Below are 24,325 nucleotides of genomic sequence, written 5' to 3' on the forward strand. Positions count from 1 at the left end.
TTTTTTTCCCTGTAATTGATTTCTAATCTCATAGCATTGTGGTCAGAAAAGATGCTTGATATGATTTCAATTTTCTTCAATTTACTGAGGCTTCATTTGTGAGCCAAGATGTGATCTATCCTGGAGAATGTTGCGTGTGCACTTGAGAAGAAAGTGTAATCTGCTGTTTTTGGATGGAATGTCCTATAAATGTCAATTAAATCTATCTGGTCTATTGTGTCATTTAAAGCTTGTGTTTCCTTATTAATTTTCTGTTTGGATGATCTGTCCATTGGTGTATGTGAGGTGTTAAAGTCCCCCACTATTACTGTGTTACTGTCGATTTCCTCTTTTATAGATAGCTGTTAGTACTTGCCTTATGTATTGAGGTGCTCCTATGTTGGGTGCATATATATTTATAATTGTTATATTTTCTTCCTGGATTGATCCCTTGATCATTATGTAGGGTCCTTCCTTGTCTCTTGTAACATTCTTTATTTTAAAGTCTGTTTTATCTGATATGAGTATTGCTCCTGCAGCTTTCTTTTGATTTCCATTTGCATGGAATATCTTTTTCTATCCCCTCACTTTCAGTCTGTATGTGTCCCTAGGTCTGAAGTGGGTCTCTTGTAGACAGCATATATATGGGTCTTGTTTTTCTATCCATTCAGCAAGCCTGTGTCTTTTGGTTGGAGCATTTAATCCATTCGCGTTTTAGGTAATTATTGATATGTGTGTTCCTGTTACCATTTTCTTAATTGTTATCGGTTTGTTTTTGTAGGTCCTTTTCTTCTCTTGTGTTTCCCACTTAAAGAAGTTCCTTTAGCATTTGTTGTAGAGCTAGTTTGGTGGTGCTGAATTTTCTTAGCTTTTGCTTGTCTGTAAAGCTCTCCATCGAATCTGAATGAGATCCTTGCTGGGTAGAATAATCTTGGTTGTAGGTTCTTCCCTTTCATCACTTTAAATATGTCATGCCACTCCCTTCTGGCTTGTAGAGTTTCTGCTGAGAAATCAGCTCTTAACCTTACGGGAGTTCCCTTGTATATTATTTTTCATTTTTCCCTTGTTTTCAGTAATTTTTGTTTGTCTTTAATTTTTGTCAGTTTGATTACTATGTGTCTCAGTGTCTTTCTCCCCGCGTTTATCCTGCCTGGGAGTCTCTGCGCTTCCTGGACTTGGGTGGCTATTTCCTTTCCCATTTTAGGGAAGTTTTCAACTATAATCTCTTCAAATATTTTCTCAGGTCCTTCCTCTCTCTCTTCTGCATCTGGGACCCCTGTAATGTGAATGTTGTTGTGTTTAACATTGTCCCAGAGGTCTCTTAGGCTGTCTTCATTTCTTTTCATTCTTTTTTCTTTATTCTGTTCCACGGCAGTGAATTCCACCAGTTTGTCTTCCAGGTCACTTATCCGTTCTTCTGTCTCAGTTATTCTGCTATTGATTCCTTCTAGTGTATTTTTCATTTAAGTTATGGTATTGTTCATTTCTGTTTGTTTGTTCTTTAATTCCTCTCGGTATTTGTTCTTTAATTCTTATAGGTCTTTGCTGTCTCTTGTAACATTCTTTATTTTAAAGTCTGTTTTATCTGATATGAGTATTTCAACATTTCTTGAATCTTCTCGATCTTTGCCTCCATTCATTTTCCTAGGTCCTGCATCATCTTCACTATCATTATTCTGAATTTTTTTTCTGGAAGGTTGCCTATCTCCACTTAATTTAGTTGTTCTTCTGGGGTTTTATCTTGTTCCTTTATCTGGTACAAAGTCCTCTGCCTTTTCATTTTGTCTATCTTTTTGTGAACATGGTTTTCCTTCCACAGACTGCAGAATTATAGTTCTTGCTTCTGCTGTCTGCCCTCTGGTCGGTATTTCTTTATATGATTCTGTATCATCCATATTCTTTGAAATAAGCATCTCTCACTTAAGTAACCAAAAAACTAAAACTTGTAAGGCAAAAAAGAAAATCCTGCTACTAGAAGTACCAGCGAGGAGAATAACTAACAGCTAATGATTTTTGAGAATGTCTGTGTTCTAGGAAATTATCTGAAGCCTCTTTTGGGCACTCATACATTTGCTCCTCAAAGGCTCCCAAGAACGTAGGGGTTGTCGTCAGCCCATTTTACAGAGTCAGGAACTGAGGTACAGGGAGCATTTGTGCTGTGACCACAGATACACAGGGTGCAGCGGAGCCTGACACTGCCCTTCCTGTAGTGTCCTAACCCCCACTCAAGGCAGGAATCATCCCTGTCCTATTCCACCAGTGACCCTCAGAAATACTAATGGATTTGCCTGATTTTAGAGTAAGGAGAGGCACTGGGAGAAGCCCCTGAGTTTCTGGATGGCCTTTTTGCTTTTGCTTTCAGCCACGTAAAGAGTTTGTGCCTTCAGCTCCTCAGTGACAGCCTTCGCCACTGTGTCCCTGCCCCCATGGGCTGTTGGTATAGAAGCCAGGCCCCGTGTCACACTCCAGCAAAGAGAAGAATAAAGGCTTGGAGGGAAGGGTCAGCATTTTCTCCTTTACAGGATACCACATGTGCAGCTGTAGCCTGCCCAGTGACTGGCCTCTTCCTGCTTGTCCACTAGGGGGCAGTAAATAGCAGGCCTTCAGGTGGATCTGGCTGCAGAAGACTCAGGGCCCACCGAGAGGAGGAAAAGCGGGCACCCACAGCGTATTTCCCTTCCCCTGGCTCTTCTAGCTCTTCTAGCACCCAGCAAAGCCAAGGAGCATCAGTGGAAACAAACATCTATGAAGTACTTCATCTGGACCAGGAGTCACGCTGGGCCCTTACATCTGCTTTCATTTATCCCTCCCTGCAAGCGCTATGAAATACATCTTACTAGCATCTCCCCTTTTCAGATGTGGAAACTAACAGAGGTGAGGGACTTGCCCAGGGCTGCCAGCAGTTAAGTGGCAGCACCAGGATTCACACCCAGCCAGGCTCTAGAACCCACTGTTAACCGCACTCACCACACCCACCTCTGAAGCCAGGTGGTTTCTATCCACATCCTCGTCGTGGTGCAAGGTGTGAGAAGCAGGTGGCTACCTGTGAGCGGCGGGGTTTGGGGTTGGGTTTGGTTGTTATTCTTTAAGTTTGCTTATTTGTGCTTGAGCTCACTGGAGACCCAGTCCTGCAGAGGGCACCAGGGGTCAGCTGCCCCCCTAGAACCAGGGGCCCTGGAGCAAGCTGCTTAACCTCTGTGAGCCTCAGGTCCTCCTGGGATACAGCTGGCGTGACGGCACCCGCCTCATCGCATTGTTAGAAGGGATCATGAAATAACGTGCATAAACCACATAGTCCAGACTCTGGCACCATACGATAAGCACTCGATAAATAGCCAGTGGCCATTTTTCTATAGGCACTTGTATGACACGTGTATGTATATGTGAAAATGTGATAATCATGTGTTTGTGCAGAAAACATATTCCCATATTCCAACTTAACGAATTGTTGCAAAACAGACACCCACGTAGCCTGCAAATAGACCAAATACAAAACCAGCACCTGAGAACCCCCCACCCAACCTGTGCCTCCTTCACTGTAACCCCTCCCTCCCTCATGGGCAGCAGTGACCACAACTCTGACTTCTCTGCTATTCATTTCCCTGTTTTTCTTTATAGCTTGACTACCTAGTTATATATCACTACATGGTTTAATTTTGCCGCTTTCAATTCTGCGTAAGTGGAATCACACCAGTATGTATTCTTGCCTGTCTGTGTTCTTTTGGAATTACATCATTTAAGATTAATCCATGTTATTGATGATTTGTTTTCTCTGCTGTATAGTAATTCCAGTGTATGAAGATGTCACCGTTTGTTTCTCTGTTGTTCTGTTGTTGGGCATTTGGGTTGTTTCCAGTTTGAGGATCTTACAAGATTGGGATGAGCATTCCTGGATGTGTCTCCTAGTGGGTTTCAGACTTTCTGTAGAGTATTTACCTAGGAATTAGGATTGTGGGTCATTGGGTGAGTTCCTCTTTGGTTTTACAGACACTGCCAAAGTTTTGCCAGAGTGGTTGTCTAATTTACACTCCTACCAGCAGTAAGCAAGAGTCCAGATTCCCTACATCCTTGCCAACACTGGGTATTATCAAGCTCTTCAATCAGCTAAAAATCTAATGACATTTCACTGGGCTTGTAATTTACATGTCCCTGAATTCTAATGAGGTTGAGCATCTTGTCCCATTCCATTGTTCCTTTGAACCTCCTCTTTTGTGAAGAACCTGTTAAGGTTTCTGCCCCCTTTCCACTGGTTTGTCTTTTTCTCATGGACTTATCGTAGTTTTTACATAGTCTCGATATGAGCCCTCCAATTCTTGTATGTGTGTTTTTCAGGATGTATGTTACATGTATGTTTTCCCACATCTTTGCTTTCCTAGTGGGCTCTTTTGATGAATCTAAGGAATGACCTTAATTTTTATGTAGACCAGTTTGTCAAGCTCTTCTTTTAATGCTTCATGCTTTCTTTGTTTGGTTTAAAAGAATCTCTCCCTGCCCCCAACATTGTGACAGTACTTTTGTCTATTATCTTCCAGAAGCTTTATTGTTTTGCTTTTCACACAGGTCTCCGATATGCCTGGAATTGATTTTTACATGTGTTGTGCAGCCGACTTTTTTTCCCTATAATTTCAAGTTGTCCTAGCACCATTCATGGAAAAATTCATCCTTCCCCCCACCGCTTTGTAGGCACGCTTTGTCATAAATCAGGCATCCACGCAAGTATGGATCTGTTTCTGGGCTTTCTCTTCCGCTTTACTTGTACGTTTGCTGCTTCTTGTGCCAGAAACACACTGTCTTCATCACTACAGCTTTAAAAGGAGTAGGGTATGTCTTGACAATTCTTCTTCTTCTCCCAAGGTATCCAGGCTGGTCTTAGTTCTTCTGGTTCTATGTGTGTGACCTGATCCCTTTCTAGAGGCTGTCACGTCAGTCCCCTTGACACATTGCATCTAGAAGGAGGCATATTCCCAGCGCTGAGAGTGACACATGCAGAGAACACTGTCCAGGGAAAGAGCAGGCGGGGGCTGAGTCCCAGCTCTGCCCCTCCCCAGCTGGCTGAACTTGGGCAGACCATGGCCAAGAAGAGTTTCTCCCTCCTCGTTTTGTGTCACTGTGGTAATGAGTATTCTCATTCACACACCCTTTCAACAGATTGTGAGCTAACTGTCCTGGGCCAAACTGGGGACAGAAAGAAGAATAAGGCACCATCTCTGCCTCACAGGGCTTCAAGTCTCCTCCAGCATGTCTGGGACTGTGCCCCAGTCAATGCCAGGTCTGAAAAATGACCCACAAAAAAAATGTCCCATGGTCAAATGATTAACAAGCAGCTTCATGCAACATCCTGTCCTTAGAGATTCACATGTAGCAGGTATAAGATCTGAGATTGTCCTCAAATTTGCTTAACAATTGTATCACTGCTGTAGTAAGTTACCGCAAATTTAGTGGCTTAAGATAATATAAGTGTATTATCTTACATTGTGGAGGTCAGAAGTCCATAACGGGTCTCCCTGAGCTAAGAATCCAGGTGCCAGCAGGGCTGCCTTCCTTCTGGAGGATCCTTTCTGGAGGGGAGAATCCACTTTCTTGCTTTTCCCAGCTCCTAGAAGCCACCCACATTCTTGGCCTCAAGGCCCTGTCCTCTGTCTTCAAAGCCAGCAGCGACTAGTCAAGGCTTTCTCATGATGCCATCGCCCTGGTTCTGTGGTCTCATCTCCTTCTCTGACTCTGAGTTGTATTCCTCCTCCTCCTACATCTACAGGTCCTTCAAGATTACATTGGCCCACAAGGATAATCAGCATGATCTCTTTATTTTCAAGTCAATTGATTAGTGACCTTAATTCCATCTGGAGCCTTCGTTCTCTTTGGTCAGTTACAGTAACAGACACAGGTTCCGGGGATTAGGACATGGGCATCTTTGGGGACCATTATTTAACGTCCTATACGGTGGAACCCTTAGCCTGCGAGTGCACTCACCCCAGCTTGATAGCGCGTGTAGTGCATTGCTGTGTGTGTTCTTTACAGCACACGGTACAGTGGGAGGTCTTTCTCTAGCCCCACTCCATCATGCACTGTCCTCTTTGGTGCTGACATCATAGGGTAGGTTGATTTGTTTATGGCCTTTCTTCTTCCCAAATACCAACTCCACAAAAAAGCAGGGATTTTGTCTGTTTTGTCCACAGCCGTATCTCAGCTCCTTGCACAGAGCCTGGCACCTATAGGTGCCATTATATATTTTGAATGATGGAGAATGGTTGGAGGTCTCTCCAATAAGACAGCAAGCTTCTTGAGGGCAAAATCCTCACCCAGTTCATCTGTCCTTCCCCTGCGTCCAGAGATGTCTGATGCTAAGTAGGAAGATTGTATAGCATGGGTGGCAGATTTACACCAGAGGTTCTCAAACTTTCTGGGTTCATTGTACCCTTAGTGTCTTATTTTTCACAGAGCCCTGAGTCTGCAAGATATACCCAGCAACTGTGTTTATCAAGCAGTTAGGTTCAAATTACTTAATACACGTTTGAAAAAAATAACACACATCAATTGAAAGAAAAAAATATTTCTATTTTATTTTTAAATATGTATGATTACTTACTAATGGGTTGTGTGTCCCTGCTGGGGACTACATAGATTCTCAAACCTTGGAATCAGATTGGACTCCATTTCCTGTGTCCTGCATTGATTTCCACACCACGTTTGCTTTTTATCACAGCAGGTACTGAAAACTCAGTTCACAAAGACAGGATGTATTTGAAAGGAGTATTGCTTGATCCAGTGCTGAAACCATCAGCCACCTGGAGTGAGTAGTTGTGAGTGGTTGTATGAGTAGCATCTGACAGATGTTAGCTATCACTGGGTTTCCCTCCAAAACTTAAAACGTTTTGCGGTACCCCTATGAGTTCACTGTGGTACCCCAAGGTGCCTCGACACACAGTTTGGGAACTGCAGATTTACACTAACCTAATTTACAGAAGGCCTCTGTTCAAACCAGGATGCTGGAGTTAGATCACCATGGGGGTCATGCCATTCTCTCTCCCTTTGTTCAGTCCTCACATCCCTGGGAAGCCAGGTTAGCATCAGAATGTGGTTGGCAGGTGGGCAGTCAGAGCAAGGGGGTGGACTCTGGACTCTGGTCGGCCGGTCCGTCTGGACCCTTGTGAAGCTTGGGATTGCGGCTGCTTCCCCCGAGGAACCCTCTCTGGGGCTTGGCCTGCTCCCAGCATCAGAGACACAGGTGTCATCCATTTAACAAGCACTCATGGCTCTTTCTGGGTGCCAGACTCTGTTCTAAGAGCTTTACAAATACGAGGTCATTAAATCCTCCCTATAGTCCTGTGGAATAGGCCTAATATCATTCCCATGTTACAGATGAGAAAGCTGAGGCACAAGGAAGTTAAATAGACCCTTCCCAAGGTTCCCAGAGCTAGGAAGTGGTGGAGCTGGGATTTGAACCCAAGTGGCCCATACTCTCTCCGGACCTGCTTGAAGGATGCTTTTCCCCTAAGGGGATGAGAGAAACCTGGCTTCAGAGCCCACTGTGCTGCTTTCTGACTCACTGTTGGGAAGTGAGGCGCTAAACCTTTCCTTCCGCTGTGAAATGGGCGCAGTAGACTCCCCGTCAGGGCCATTGAAAGAATTACAGTAGATTATGCTTGTAAAGCACCAGGCTCAGGGTAGCAGCACAGGAGGGGCCCTTCTTTCTCTGATCTCTGCGTCCCGGGCTTGCCTCCCCTCCCGTGTACACAGTCTGGCAGGCAGCAGGGGGCAGCACTGGGCCGCTGAAGAACCTTCTCTCCTGGACCTGGAGGCGCTCACCATTCAACGCAAGGATTCTGGATTTTAGGGCTGGACCATCTGTTTCTTGTCTATTTAGGCAGAACATTTTGAGGGGGGGGGGGGGTTGCTAAACAAGAACAAAATCACAGCCTGGTGGGATGAATCGAAAAGAGAGTGAAGAAGCAAATTCAGAAGTACCTTTCTGTAAGATCACAGCCTGCCTTGTGTGCTCTCAGGGGAACAGCATCCTCTAAAGACCCAGGGCTGTGCTCACCGATGCTGCTTGATTTGAGCTGTTATCCTAAGATATTTCTGAAGTGAAAAAGGGTGCTTCCTGATGCATGAGCCTCCCATCCCCCCCCACCCCACCCCCACTACTGGATTGTCCCTTGGAAAATATTCAAGAACCCATTGCTGCTAGAGGTTTACTTGGTATCTCTCCGAGGAGGAGCTGCTTTAAAAATATTCCCTCACTTCAACTGAGGGGAAAGAATGTCCTTCACACAAAAATACGCATCCTATGTCTTCTTTTCTTTTCTTTTCTTTTGGCCACGAAGCTTGCAGGATCTCAGTTCCCTGACCAGGGCTTGAACCCGGGCCACGGCAGTGAAAGCGCCGAATCCTAACCACTAGACCACCAGGGAAGTCCCCCTACCTCCTTCTTTGGTTTTGGGAATGGGATCCTACCAGGTTTCTTTGGGGGAGAATTCTGTCCTGTTCAAATGGAAAGCCACAATTCAGCGTTTTGGTGACCCGTGTCCTGTCCTAAAGTAACCAGATGGAGGGACCACCTTGGCACGTGGCTTCTCTGCAGTGGCGTCTGCCCATCCGAGCTGCCAGAACGGATGGCTGGCCTGTCTGGGCCTGGTGGGGCTCTTGTGGGCAGCTGAGCTTGAGGGATGCCCTTCCTTTTGTGTCATAACTTGCACAAGGGCAGGACACCCAGGGCCTGGAGTCTCCAGCTGTCCCATGATGCTGGCTGGTCCACACTCCCACACCCTCCACTGCCCCCATGTGGGGGAGGGGTAACAGAACACTCTCCACACAAGCTTTTTTTTTTTTATTTTTGGCTGAGTTGGGTCTTCATTGCTGTGCGCGGGCTTTCTCTAGTTGTGGCGAGTGGGGGCTACTCTTCGTTGCGGTGCGCGAGCTTCTCATTGCGGTGGCTTCTCTTGTTGCAGAGCACGGGCTCTAGGCACACGAGCTTCAGTAGTTGCAGCATGTGAGCTCAGTAGTTGTGGCACACGGGTCCTAGAGCACACGGGCTTCAGTAGTTGCAGCACATGGGCTCAATAGTTGCGGCGTGTGGGCTGTAGAGCACAGGCTCAGTAGTTGTGGCGTACAAGCTTAGTTGCTCTGCGGCATGTGGGATCTTCCCGGACCAGAGATCGAACCCTTGTTGCCAGCACTGTCAGGCAGATTCTTAACCACTGAGTCACCAGGGGTTAAGTCCCAACACAAGCTTTAAAGCTCACTGGTTGTTTCTTTCCAATGATACTAAAAGCTTGGTCCTTTGACCTATTCAGTTTTAATTATCATTTTCATTGTTTAATCTGTAGGGGGTGGAGCAGTGATTATTACATTGAATGGGGGGTATTTAATTTGCATGAAAGGAGGCATGTTATCATGGGGGCGCTGCTGAGGGTCAGGGTGATGGCTAGGACTATGGAAGGGGCGTCAGAAGAGTAGTTGCGGCACCCCTGGCAAGAGAATTGTGTTCTATCTCCGTGCCCCTTTCTTTTGGGACAGGCTGAGTAGTTAGTTTACTTGCTGAGGCATCTTTAGAGTACCAGTGGCTGACCAGTGGCTCCCCTCAGCCTGCAGCCTGGACAGAAGGATAGAGCTGGCTTCATGATTTTGTCCTGAAGCAGAAAGCCCTTCAGTCTACCTCAGGTACAGCTCTTGCCTTGGACACCCCCTGTCCACACCCCTGCCCCTGTGTCTTTCTCAGCATCACTTCCTACTTTGCTTTCCCCCATCTACCGAAGAAGACCGAAGCCAAGACCAGCTCTGCTCCCTAACTCTGCCCAGCTAAGGCCTAATTCCTCCTAATTCTAGCCCATACTTGAAAGAGCACCATGTTCTAGACTTTTCCAAAAACACCCCACCTTTCTCAATTTTCTCTGGTCGGTTATCTCAACCTAAGTTGTGACAAACCAGAGCCAGTGTTTTAACAAAGTGGATTCTGCTGCTCTCCAGATTCCTATAAACAGGAATAACTGGGAGACCGGAGGTCATCGGCTGGGTACAGGAGCAGCTGTTTTCAGGCCCTTGAGCTTCTAGATGGCTCCATATCAGAGTAGGATTTCACTGAGGGTGGATTCAGCCCCATTCCTGTGATAGAAACCATCCTCTTTTCATCCTGTCCTTCATTAAACAGCATTCCTTGTAAGCCATCTTTAAGTGGTTGCTTTGGGGTTCTGGGTCCTTGTCTGTAAATGAGGAAGACGTGGCTCCTTCGCCAGGTATCTAAAAAACAGTTAAGGTGTCTATAGTTTCCTCTACAAGTCAGTGAGCTCCAGGAAGGCCTGGATTGTTGACTCTGTACTTCGATGCTGAGTCCCCATCCCTGAGAAGGCTTCTTGGCACATAGAAGGAACTCAATAAGTATGGACTGAGTGGATGAATATTTGAGCAGTTCCATGATGACATCACTGGGAGATTTCAGGCTGAGTTAGTCTACCCTGCGAACAGACCAGAACTATCCTCCACTGAGCTCAGCTTCCCTCTGGTTGAATCCATTTCCTACCTTGTTCCTCGTGTGCCCACATGGGCCTGTTAGTACCCACACTCCAGGCTGTCTGCTTAGGTTGAACTGACCCATGTATTGATTGTCCCCACAGGCAGCCAGCTTCCTAAGAAAAAGCCACTTCTTCCCTCTTATGTTTTATTCCCAGGGCCTTGTGAGCTATCAGTGCTCAAGTTGAAATTTAGTTAAATACGGACAGCCTGTGAGTTTTTAGTTTGGGCTCAGTGCTTTTCCAGAATGACCAAAAGGTTTGTGCAAAATTCCAGATACTATATCCATCAGATACATTACCTAATCACGTACCTAGTCCCACCTTCTCAAGTCCTACAGAAGAGCTTGAGGCCTGAACAGCTGTTACAACAACAGAGAGCAATTCCAAAAATGTGGGGGCGGGGGGGGGGGGGGACTGCCAAACTGAAATTAATAAAATGTTTAATTAAATGTGCTCAGGGCATACCATTATGTCAGCTTTGTTGTTTGCTAAATTTAATGCCTGTAAACATTTCATTACATGTGAGAATAATTTGTGGCTTCAACTTTTCTCACTTCACAAGACTCCCTGAGTTTGCACAATGAGCGCTGAGACATCTTCGCCAACCGTAAATTAATTGAATTACATAAAGCCAAATAAATGCGAAAGCAAAATTATAAAAATCCTTCCCAAAACGTTTATGGAAGAAAAAATATTTCATGATAGACATGGACGTATTTTAATAGGTTTAATATGATATGGGGTGGAGTTCTCTAAAAGTAACTGTACTTGGAGCCCACAAATTTTTCAAAGCAACCTATTGAAACTATAGAATTCCTGCATGACAGTGCTTCCATAGAGTTTCCAAAACTTAGAAATACTAGCTTTCCCCTCTAGGATTTTTAGACTCATTCCTCTCATGTCATTTGTCTAATCAGACCTCTCATCTGATCAATGGAAAACAGTTTTCTTGAGCTTTGGCAATTTTGCTCAATAAATGGCTTCAGCTTTTAATCTAATCTTGCTTTCATCTTCTTCTTTCAGGAATCCTGTTCACGATGCTGGTGTTTGGACCAGCCTGTGGATTTATCCTGGGCTCTTTCTGTACCAAAATCTATGTGGATGCAGTCTTCATTGACACAAGTAAGGAATTTATCTCAATTTCCAAGCGCCGCCCACAAGCCCTTCCTCCACCGTAAAGGAGCCCCAGCATCTGGGTTCTAAAACCTTCCTACTAAGCAGCAGCCCTAATGCATCCACTTCTCTAGCTGGTGGCCCCCTTGAGATTAGAGGAAAGATTGGGTCATGAATTTGGTACAGAGGGTCTGGCTTGAAGCATGTGCTCTGCTCGTGTCTACCTAGAGACTGAATAACCCCCTAAGGTTGATTTCACTCCTCAAATCTGAATTTTCCTCATCTGTAAACTCAGGGTAACAAAACTTATATCTGCCTTGAAGGGCTTTTGTAAGATAAATGAGGGGACAGATGTGGACATGCCTGGCATACACACATACTCATTGAATGTTGGTCCATGAACCCGCATGAGGACCCTATTTCTTAAACTAAAAGTTGGAGCACGTGCTCAAGTGCAAATGTACACATGGGGTCAAGGAGACAGAATATTTGAAAATTGTTTCTGTAAGACACTGTCGTGGTGGGCTTTCTAAGGAAATGTACCATACCTCAAACCCATTTTAAGCGGCATGTCTTGTGTTCTTGGCAGGAAGAGCAAGTGTATGTCAGCCTGCTCTGGGCGCCCCCGTCCCTAGCATACCTGGATTGAACAGCGTGCTAGTTGAGATGTGCTAGGTTATGCAGTAGTAACAGACAATTCCCAAATCAAAGTGATTTTATGCAACCAAAGTTTATTTCTCAGCCATACCGCATATCCAGTGCAGGCTGGTGGTATTTGGGGGTTGGAGGGTGAGACTTGCCTACTGTAGTCCCTCCAGGACCCAGGCTCACAGAAGTTTCATCTGACTCCTGCCTGCCCCGTCGCCGAGGCAGGAAACCAGCTCCTGTTCAGAAATGACACACATTGTTTCTACTTACATTTCAGTGACCACAGCAAGCCACCTGGTGTATTAATCTGTGGCTTTGTGACAAATGACCCCAAACTTCGTGACTTTAAACAATAGGTATTTTCTCACAGTTTATTTCTCTGGGTCTGGAACCCAGGAGCAGCTTAGCTGGATGGTTCTGACTCAGGGTCCCTCATGAGGCTGCAGTCAAGGTGTTAAGCTGGTATCAAATCATCTGAAAGCCCACCTGGAGGGGCTCCACTTCCAAACTCACCCCACGGCTGTTGGCAGTCCTTGACAGATGGGCTCTCAGGCCGGCTCCCACGGATCTCTGTACAGGGCTAACCTCGGCATGGCCTCCCTGGAGCAAACAACCCAAGAGAGGGTAAGAGCACCTGAGACAAAGCCGCAGTCTTTTATAACCTAGTCTCACAAGTGACACCTCATCGCTTCTGCTGCGTTTTGTGTGTTAGAAGCAAGCCACTTGTTTCCGTACCCTTGGAAGAAGGGATCATTTCACAAGGACGTGAATTCCAGGGGTGGGGATCGTTGGAGGCCGTCTCGGGCACTGCCCACTGTATGTGGTCACGACTCAACTGCGTGCCTGAAAGAGGACGACGCTGTGTTCCTGTGCAGCTTAGCGAGTTGAGAAGCCATGTTTCCTTTCTCTCTGAAAACAGTGCAGGAAGCCTTTCCAGCTTCTCTGTCTCATCCCGATCTATTCCCAGGATCAATAAGAACTCTCAGTCGCCTGGTGTTCAATTCATCATCTCTTGACAGGGCTAAATTTACTAATTCACCCCAAAGACATAATCTGGTTTTAAATCCAATCAAGTCACTCTGTGATTCACTCCATTAATCCCAGTGATATATTTACTTGTAGCTAATGATGTTACAGATTTCCAAACGGGGGAGAAAAATCAAATGCAGCCTTATTTGTTTGTTCGTTTTAAAGTGCCGGGTCCGTTCAGGAGGTGATTGAATGCCGCTGTTTTGTAGCCCTTGGTTGGCCCTTTGAACCCTATTCCTAGCGGGTGGGATGACTGGTGGCCTGGTCAGAGAAACAACCCATGGTGACACGGTCAGCTGCCATCTTGCTTCTACGGACAGAAAGCCGGCTTCCGCCACCGCACCAAAGGCAGTACAGGACAGGAGTAGCAAAGGAGGGGAGGAAAGGGGGCACCCTCCCAGTGCATGGGGAAGGCTGCCTGCGGGGAGAAGGCAAGTGTCCAGGCAGCCTATCCTGCCCTCAGTGTATTAGCAGGGCCCCCTTGAATCAAAGCTTGTGGAATACCAGAATCCCTGAGCCGGAAAGAACCTCAGACATCATTCTCTTCCAACTCTTGCATTATGTAGATAAGGAAACATACCTAGAGAGGTAAAGGGATGTACCCAATCCAAGGGGTGTATCTATATAAAACCCAGGTCTCGGAGCAAGCATGTGGAGACACCCCTCGCCAAGATTCCTCTTGGGAATTAAATAGCATCTTTTTCTCAGTGACTAGAATGGCCAAGAGGTAGACAGGTGGCTGGAGGGGGCTTAGCCCATCCACTCGCAGCCCCCTCTGTATGCCATTCCCTTGCTCAGGCCATCCCCTCAGTCTGGAGCGCCGTCCCCAGCCATTCTCCTCAACATCTGTCCTCACCTTTCAAGGCCCAGGTGAGTGTCATCTACGGTTCTAGACTCATTGGCAGTTTGAAGCCTCCCATACCTGAGACAGATGGGCGCGTTTCCGTTCAGTCTGGGCACCCTGCTGATGGCCGCCTTTCCCCAAAATGAGTTAATAGCGGACTTCCTATCTGATGAGTCTCAAAGGACTGAAGGATGTGTTGTGAGTCACCCTCGTTGTTTGCATCCCTTCTGAAGGCCCCCGGAGGGCTGGTGCCACCCTTTACCAGCAGAGGGCAGAAAAACATAATTTATTCTATTCAGGAGCCAGTCACAGAATTCCATAGTTGCCAGCAGTTTTCTAATCTTGTGACTGAAACTTGTCATTCCGTCTACGAGTGGATTGGGGCTGTGTTTCGAGGAGTCGGTTCTCAGTTCTTTCAGGATGACCCTTCCCTGTCTTTTCCTCACCGACTAAGACAGAGCCCCTCTTTCGGTCTGTCCAGCCTATGGGAATGTGCCCTTAAGCATGAATGTACGGGGCCACGCACACAGCCATATGTTTCTGAAATTCCAGCTGCGAGTTGGGCAGGGGACTGGGAAAAGCAGTGGCCTGGGAATTGTGCGAGGTGGGCAAGGCAGGTCCCTGGGAGGCCCTTGTTATGGGGTAGTTGGAGGAGGGCATGTGCCTTTCACCAGGCACCTAGCAGCAGCTGAGGAAACAGGGTGGAAAGGCAGAGACCGGTGAGGGAGTCTGGTTGGAATCTGTGTGTCAGTGAAGCTGGGGCTGCAGGGGAGGTGGTTGGTTGTAGGAAGAGGCCAGCTATGGGACTGCAAGACCCCACGGGCAGCTCCCCAGGAGGGCTGCCCTGGTGGCGCTCAGACACAGGGATTCTGCTGCTGCCGCCTTTCATCCGTGTCTGGGCCCTCTGTGGCTCCTTCGGCCCCTCTTCTTAAGGAGGACAGATGCCTCCTCTGACAGCCTGGGGAAGGAATGATGGTGCCTGCAGAATTTCTTTTCTAGAATATCTTTGTAAAGCTGAGACCAGTCAAGAGCAGGACGTAGGAAGAAGAAGGGCCTGGTAGCAGAGTAGACCCCTGAGCACTGGACTGACCAAGCTTCACAGTGTGGGGTTAACAAACTGATGACAATGGCAGCCGTGAATTGACCCCTTTTTAAATACATTGAATGCCTCTTTGGAACCTCACAGATGATGTGTCCTCCTGCAGTGATTATGAGTTCTGAGTTCAAACATCAAACCAGACCTCCATTCACATCCCAACCACACCCCTAACGAGCTGTGTGGTCCTGGGGCCATTTCTCCTCATGGGTCTATGTGTGGATGACATGATCATGTTAATCATACAAAGCAGTTAATACAGTGCCTGGGGAATAGTAAACACGCAGTAAAATTAGGTGTAATGAGGAACAGAGAGGTTAACTCACTGCACAGCCCAGGCCTATCTGACCCCAACTGGGCAGCTCACTTCCCTGAAACCTCTCCAGGAGTTTAGCCAGAAGCCTGCCCCCTTCCATGGACAGAGGCCTGGCTGAGATGCCCTGACTGCCAACACTTCCTTCCGTACAGACTGGCCCTAAGGCACACCAGCCCGCTCTGCTACAGCTGCACAGCGTTTGCAGCTGCAGCAAGATACGTCCATCCATTGGCTTCACAGAAAACGTCGACAAGCAGAGAGCATCCAGCTCTGCCACCCTGGGGCTGGCTGCCACCGCCAGATTCCTTCACGTTGGACTAATTAGTCCAGTGGCTGGGATTCTGAACCATCCATGCTGTCCTCCATCCCCACCCCCTCCCTGTCTCCAGTTTCTAATTAGGTCTGGAACTTAATGATACTCTTGGACTTCTTGAGTCTCATAGCAAAAGTTTTACAAAGTAGGTTAGAAAAATAGGTAAATGGACTGAGGAAAACGAAGCAAAACTGCTCAGAGAGCCAGAGTATCGCTTACGCATCAGTATGGCCTGGGACTTAGTCAGTGTTCCCAATTTGCTTTGATCTCTTCTTCTCGCAGTCTTGGGTATCCTCATGGGTGGCTTGGTTGGTTAGTTTTAAACTGGTTTAACCCCGTTCCTGGGGATTTCTTTCGTTTGAACCAACAATGGTAGTGGTCCTTGGAAATGGAGGGAAATCTCAACGAAGCCCGTATGTTTATATGACCTTCAACAGAGGGAACGAACAGCTGTCAGAGCTTGCTCAACTCACCCAACGAAACTATGAAGCCCTCCAAATGTTGGATTCCAAGAATGCAAGAGTCAGAACAATAGGTTTTATAAAGCAGAAATCTTAACAAGCCTACAGACACATATGCAAAGGTAGACCCACCCTGTGCCGGCCTCGTGGTGACCCAGGGGGGTGGCTCTCCCTGCTCCCCTCTGCTCCCTTCCCAGCATTTTTCCTCAGTGCCTGGAATGACCAAGGGGCAGGCAAGTGGCTGGAGGGAGCTTACCCAGGACACTCACAGAGTCCCCTGAGGATGCCAGGCCTTTGCTCAACTGTTCCCACAGCCCAAGATGCTGTCTCCACCCTGTCCTTCTCAACATCTTTCCTTATCCACGGTTCTAGCTTCATTGGCAATTTGATGCATTCTAAGTAAATGAGACAGATTGGTGCTCTTCAGTTGTGTTCTGGGCATCTTCCTGACAGCAGCCTTCGCCAAAAGGCTGAATCTGCAGTCATTTTTTAAGATCAAGACACTAACTAGAACCAGATAGAAAGAGAAGTAGAGAGATTTTCATGCCTGACCCCCTACCTGAACCTAAAAGAATACCATTGCTATTCTAAGCCTGCCCGGGACCACTTTTCTTAAAGGGTGTGATTTTTATTTTTATTTTTTTGCGGTACGCGGGCCTCTCACTGTTGTGGCCTCTCCCGTTGCGGAGCACAGGCTCCGGACACGCAGGCTTAGCGGCCATGGCTCACGGGCCCAGCCACTCCGCGGCATGTGGGATCTTCCCGGACCGGGGCACGAACTCGTGTCCCCTGCGTCGGCAGGCGGACTCTCAACCACTGCGCCAGCAGGGAAGCCCAAAGGGTATGATTTTTTATTTCCTAAGCCTTTTGTACTAGTCAGGGTAGGCTGAGTTATGCTGCAGTAACAAACACCCCCAAAATGTCAGTGACTTGGAAATACTAAAGGTTTATTTCCTGCTTGTGTTATATACCTGATGCAGGTCAGCAGGCACATTTCGTTCATTGTAGCTTCTCAGGCATCATCTTAGGGAGAATTCCACATGCTTCGTGATCAGGCAGGAAAAAAGAGCATGGGGAATCATGCACCAGCTCATACACATCTCCACACGGAAGAGACATGTGTCTCCTCTCTCGCATTTCATTGGCAAAATTCTGTGGTGCGTGGCCACACCTAACTCCACAGTAAGGGAGGTGAAACCCTCCTCGTTCTCAGAGGAGGAGACCCAAATGCAGCCATGGGTAATGTCTAGCAGACATGCTTTGCCAGGCCACGTAGAGAACTCCCCTTCAGCATAGGTAATGCTAGAACAATATCTGCTGAGCGATGACAGTTGCCAGGCAGGAGGTGGGAGGTGGGGGTGGATATTCCTCTTAAATGGCCAAGATGCCTCCTGAAAATACTATTCAGTGTAGAGATGGGTAGAGAAAAGAAGTGCCTCAGAAAAGACATTTCTCAGGCTGGTGTCAAGCATTCGTTGTCTTCCCAAGAGTCACCAAAATTGGGCTGAAGCTCCACTCATGAGGCTGACCAGTCCTGAGGGCAGCACACTCCAAAGCTGAGTGGTTTCTTCTTAGCCTGTTATTTCTCTCCCTGCCGCCGTCCTCTGGATAATTGAAATGGAGAGGAAAAAAATCAATACTTCCCAGAATAGTCAACTGTGATTTTCCCGGCTCTGCAGATCCCTGCCCTCCGCGCATCTCCCTCCAGACCCGTCCCCCGCCCCTTCCCCAGCGGCAGGTGTGCTCTGAGGCTGACACAGACCGGGTACCCTCCCTTGTCTTAGGGATCGCGAGTGCGTGTCGGCTTTCCACCCACAGGCACAGGCCTACAGGGAGCGAGTTGCCAAATTCACATAAACATCCACCTCCCGCAGCGCAGCCCCTCTCGCAGGGATGTTTTCTCACACATAGAACAGTCACTGACTTCCTATCTAAAATATGACTTTCTACGTGCCACTGATTCTGTTCTGCCAAACAACTGCCAGGATTTCTCTCTCCCTACTGGCTCACATCTGCCGGATTTATGGGGCCCAAAGACAAAGGAGGGAAATACTGTAGCTCCCTTTTCCCGTCTTTTGTTTTCATTCATTGCTTGGCAGTAGGTGAGGAAAAACAGTAAGCGAAGAGATATGGGAACATATGTATATGTATAACTGATTCACTTTATTATAAAGCAGAAACAAACACACCATTGTAAAGCAATTATACTCCAATAAAGATGTTAAAAAAAAAAACCAAAAAACAGTAAGCGATTGGTGCAAACAGTCTTGCTTAGCTACCCAAGGTGGTGTGACTTCCTTTTCTCTTCTCTTGTTTGCATGAAGATGCTTTCCAGATCACCCTGTGTTTTCCCATGCCATACTCCTTTTAAAAAAAGGCTGTACCTTAAAACTCCCATTTATATAAATATATCCCTAAAAGTGAAACATTAAGAGCTCCCATAGATAAGAGCCGACTCTGTGTCAGGTGACGCTTTTTCATTACCTCTCATCCTGGAAACCACTGTCCATGACTATCATCTATATTTCACAAATGCTGAAACTAAGGGTCAGGGAGGGTGAGTCACTTGCCCGGCATCACATGCTTGTAAGTAACAACGCTGGGATTCAGCCCCAAGCCCACTAGAGTATACACTCTATAGAGTGTATACTCCTCTCCGGCACGATGCCGCACAAAAGCAACTGGCCCGTTCAGGTGCCCTGGTTATTGCTGCTGGGCTCGTGTCAGGGTCTCCAGGACAGAGACTACCGATGTTGCAAAGGCCAACTTACCAACTGTCAGAAGAGCTGGTGGTCTTACCCATTGCACAAAGCACAGGAATTATCCACTAAGGGCCCTCCAGGGAGCCCAAAACAAAGACTGCCCGTCAAGAGGGAAAGAGTGTAGCCCTTGGCGACTGGACGCCTGTGTTCCAGTCTTCAGCTCCGTGGATGTAGACAAGGCACCCAGCCTTTCTAAGCCTCGATTTCTCCATCTATATGAAATAGGGACAGTAAAAGGCCCTGCCTTGTAGGGTTGCGGGGAGGGTTGATTGGAACAGTTAAGAATGCACCCCACGTGGTGCCTTGCGCAGAGTAAGCCCTCAGTCAATGACGGCTGGTGTTTTCATTACTGTTAGCTGAAGAGTCTTCAGGGAGAGCACTTTACAGATGGGGGAGTGCTCATCTGGTGACTATGGTCATTTCTCTTGCCAAGCCCATCCATCTATCTGGTCCAGGCCTGCAGCCCTATTAGTTCTTAGCTCATATGCTGTGGTCCAGACCTCCAAGAATTTCCTTCCATGCTCCAGGTATATGGAATCATCATCAAAGAGACATCTCTAAGCAGCTCATGCAGGAGCGCCCTGCTCCGAAAGGCAGTTGTAGAGAGAGGGAAAAACATCTCCCAAGGGGTAAGCGGTAGCTTACATCTTCTTGACTTCAGCTGGCAGATCAAAGTAGTCACAGACAAGAGAGCCAAACCACATGCATGTTGCCTTAAAGCATGGACCTTGGCTGCAGAACTTTCTAAAAGAGGACTGGCCCCCCAGACCACAGGCCACAACCAAGGTTGAATTAACCCATCCCCTAGCAGCTTGGAAACACGACCCTCAGCATAAATATGAAGCTAACATCATTTAAGTGCTTAAGCCCTTATCCTGAACACTTTGTGTCTGGTGGTGCTCATTTGATCTTCCCAGCTCGAGAAGGGTAAGTACCATCATCACATCAGTGTTATACACATCAGTCAGCTGAGGCATGAAGGGTTCAAAATTGCTGGCCTGAGGTCGCACAGCGAGAAGTGGGCAGGATTTCGGTCCAGGTATCCTGGCTCTTGATTTCCATTCTGCGCCACCCCGTGTGATCTGTGAACTGATTTAAGACGGGGGTGGGGTGTGGAATGGGATCTCAGGTTAGCTGCTTCGTAGGGGGTGCGAGTGAATATACATGGAAAACTATACCCTTGAGCAATAAATGTTTCTGTTTCCCTGTGTGTTTGTTAGCAGACCTTCGCAGCTCTGCCAAGACAGTCAATTCCAGCCTAAATTCAGAGGGTGTCTGGCTTCTGTTTCTGTTTAGACTGATGCAAGCACAGGGTAGACAAGAAGATGAAGGAGGGAAAGCCATCAGCCTTCAGCTTGAGGAAAACCAGAAGCACGGCTGTGAAGCCCTAGGCTGCTTTGCCCATGGACCAGTCTTCCCCACCCCAGGCCGTTTCCAGAGCCCTCGGCCTACCTGTAGAACTGATTGCAAACCTCCACAAAACGCCAGGCCCCACCAGGTCCCCTCCCGCTAACCGTGCTCTTTCCGATTGCAGGTAACCTGGACATCACCCCGGACGACCCCCGCTGGATCGGAGCCTGGTGGGGTGGGTTTCTGCTCTGCGGTGCCTTACTCTTCTTTTCTTCCGTCTGGATGTTTGGGTTTCCACAGTCTCTGCCCCCGCACTCAGACTCCGCCCTGGAGAGCGAACAGGCCATGCTCCCCGAAAGAGAATACGAGAGACCCAAGCCCAGCAATGGGGTCCTGAGGCACCCCCTGGAGCCGGACAGCAGTGCCTCCTGCTTCCAGCAGCTGAGAGGTAAGGGCGCCTCATTGGCAGGTGGCACTCAGGACCGGATGCTGGGGGACCTGAGATAGAATCACATTGGTTTTGCATGATTTGCCTTCCCTGGCCCTGTGCTTAACTGATCCCTGAGAAGTAAATGCACTTCATAAAGCAAACACAAAGTTACTACCCTTTAGCGAAGGGGCAGCAGACGAACCCCCCCCCCCACCCCAGGCCGAGAGCCCAGCGGCTAACATAGCACCTGATGTACGCTACACATAAATGTGCGTAGAAGGAAGAAAGGGAGCGAGGAAAGGAGGGAGCTGGACGTTTCGTGGCCCTCCTTTGAACTCTTTCAGGCCACTTACAAGCGCATTGAAGCAGCCTAAGACTTTGAAGTTGGCTCCCTTTGCCTGATGCAGGCGTTCTGGAAAAGCCACATCCAAAGAGCATTTCCTTAGATTCACTCTGTCCTTCCATCCCCTCCACTAGAGATGAGAGCTGTGTTCCTCTGGAAAGAAAGGTTAACTCAGTCTTGAGAGCAGAGTCCCATTTTAGAATGCAGCAGAGCGCTCATCACCATTTTTAGAGGAAACAAGTGCATCTTTTCTGACAAAATGGCGAGACACGAACAGCGATGCAGAATGAAGATGAGGAACCCCGTCAACAGCCCCTGGTTATTTCCACATTTGCTACAGTCTCTTAAGAGGTGAGGATGACGACCGGACAGCCTCAAAGCTGCTCGGTGTCTATCCTGGCCCCCTCCCCACTGAGAGGTATGCACGGTGCTCCCTAATTCAAGGACCTCTTCCTGCTGGGTCCCCTGAAGGACTTGCTGGATTTTGGAAGTGGGCAGGAGCAAGGCTGAGGTGTTACTTCTCAGGGAGGCTGGGGTGGGAAACAGGTGGACCGTTACCTCTGCAGGAACCGGGCACACGGCCAGGCCCACTTTCAGCAGCTGCCGCCTCAGGCTTTGCGGTGCTCGATTTAGAGATTTGATGAGAGTCTCTTTACTGAGCTCTGTCTAATGAGGTGCACTTTCTATGGAGATGCTTGAGAACCAGGGAGAGAACCTCGGGTGACCTCGCACTCAGATCCCCGCTCTGCCCTTCACCGGCTCTGCGATCATTAACTTCTCCGCGCTTCTCTCCACAAGTATAAAGTTGTAACACCGTTCTTCGGTGACACCGTGGTCGTGAGAATTCCCTTGGAAGATTGTCAGTTAATACCACCTGTTAGCCAGTGAGGAATTCAAAGAACTTGTGCTAATTCCCAGAAGAGACTAATTGAAGAACCTAATGTCATGTTTGACTCCATATTCCGGGATGGCTTCTACCAAAGTCGTCATGTGGAATTGTAGATGATCTCTAAGGGCGAGAATGCTCTGTTAGATGAGAAGGCCCCGTGCTTTGTGTCCTCTGAGGTTGCCCTGGTCTGGACCCTCAGGAGTATGTGCTTCTTAAAATAGGCTCCCCAAATGGGCCCCCTTCAGGAGCCCCCAGGTGGCTGGAGGGTGATGCCTGCTGACCCTCTGATAGCACAGCTGGCCACACAGTGTCCCAGGGACCAGAGCCACGGCAATAGATGGGGCTGGCTTGAGAGCGGGCCTTGCAGAGGGCACCTTGGACCTGGGTGGTGGCAGCCTTTCCAGGTTTTTCCTCTTCCCAGGATGATGGTCCTGTTTTCCTCAGCCTCTGATGGTAAAAGCTATACCTGTAATCGCTCATCTTTCATCTCTGGGGATACACAGGTGAAAATGATACACTTGTGCCATCAGAGAACTCGCTGTCCAATGTAGCGACAGGCCAGCAAGTCAGAAAGGCGGCCTAATGTGATGAGAACTGCAGCACCAGGCAGCACCATAGGTCATGGAAATACAGTCAACAGGCAGCGAAAGCCCACCTCTTGGGTCCAGTGCAGAGCTGAGCTGAGTCTTGAGGGATGCCATGGTTTCAGAATTCTCGGGCTCGGATTCAATTACTGGTTAACCCATTTGTTAATTCAGTCAGCATTTACTGAGATCCCGCCAGGCTCCAGGGACACAGCGGTCACCAAGGCAGCTTGGATTCTGGAGCAAGTATAGTAGCAGGGGAGGCACGCAGTGGGCAAAGTCGAAGCAGTGACAAGATGAGTGCTGGACTTGCTGTGTCTGAGCTGACAAGTACACAGTTGGGTAGATGGGTCTGAGGCTCACTAGATCAGAGCCATCACAAGTTATGGCCTGTGTGTACATGGGCTCCACTTGGATAGTTAATGATTTTTAGTTTAGAATTAGCAATTCCCAGAGGCATCAGGTCCATTAATGGACCTAAAGGATGTCCAAGCAGGAAAGGAAGGCAGCGTGTCTGGAAGAATCCCCAGGAGCCAGGGTACAGTGGAGCGAGCTATTATGCTAATAAATTTTACACATGCCAACACACGGAGAGGCAGCCACGGTGGTGTATATCCTTCATTTTTTCCACGTGAGACAAAATGTTTCTGCCACGTGGACATTTCCACCAAAAGCAGCATGCGATGCCGCCAGGCGCTCCCAAATTCTTCATCTGATTTGCAGCCTCGGAAGCCCCGCTGGTCTGCATACAGCCTGCAACACATTTACGGGTACAGATAATCGTTACACATATCAGAGGAATTAACATTGCTCTGCAGATCTATATGTTGCAATTTCTCATCCGTTTCATCTGAGCTTGCAAACGGGTTTCTTTTCTAGCCATCAGTCTGTGTGCCCTGCCAAGCTCTACAGATAGCAAAGGCCCCTGAGAAGAACTGCGTTGGCCCGAGAGCAGCCACTCCACCTTCCTTCCCTCTGGGACCGAGACACACAGCCTCTTCTGCTCCTGGGAGAGCCGTGGGGCTGCTCACCTGGGTTCAAATCCAGCTGAGCCACTTCCTAGTCATACAACCTTGATCGTGTCGTTCAGCTCCTCTTGGTTTTACCGTGTGGTGTCTGGTGTAACTTTACAGCAGCTGCATAAGGTCAATATTAGGACTTATTACCGTTTATAGGTGAGGACACAGAGCTCCCGTTCGGTGACAGAGGACTTCAGGCCTGTGATCGCTTTCCAGAGCCCTCTCCCCCCAGAGCAGGCTTTGAAGGTCTATTTCCAACAAAGTCGACCACCAGTTGGGTTTTGCAATTGTTATAAGAAGGTGAGAGATGGAGAGCTCAGAATCTTGTTCCAGAACTGTGTAGAGAAGCTGTTACTTGTTGCACAGCCCAGACGTCCCCGTCTTGCGGTGACCGTCACATATGCATTTCACAAAGCAGGCAGCAGGGGAACAAATGCTTGGGCTTGTGAAACTCCAGCATCTCCCCCAGGTGGGAGCCTGCAAATCCAAGACACATTTTTGCATCTCAGCTGTGCCACCAAAGAACTTTTCCTTTCCTCCCTGACTCTAAAGCCCCTCCTCCCTCTTCTTGTTCTTCAGAGCATTTTGCTGATTCATCTTTCAGGACCCCACCACCACCACCACCTCCCTCCTCTTGTGTT

General features: G+C 48.0%; 1 protein-coding gene across 2 annotated transcripts in view; it reads left to right on the forward strand.

Moving 5' to 3' along the window:
• The window catches only part of SLCO3A1 (solute carrier organic anion transporter family member 3A1), a 317,490-nt gene that overhangs the window by 236,008 nt on the left and 57,157 nt on the right, over window positions 1-24,325 (forward strand). For both annotated transcript variants that reach the window (XM_060005479.1, XM_060005478.1), the window contains exons 3-4: window positions 11,511-11,609; window positions 20,604-20,867. In XM_060005479.1, coding sequence (XP_059861462.1) covers window positions 11,511-11,609; window positions 20,604-20,867 — 363 coding nt within the window. The remainder of the gene's footprint in view (window positions 1-11,510; window positions 11,610-20,603; window positions 20,868-24,325) is intronic.

This window comes from Delphinus delphis, chromosome 2 (genome assembly GCF_949987515.2).
Source record: "Delphinus delphis chromosome 2, mDelDel1.2, whole genome shotgun sequence".
In the NCBI taxonomy this organism is placed as follows: Eukaryota; Metazoa; Chordata; class Mammalia; order Artiodactyla; family Delphinidae; genus Delphinus; species Delphinus delphis.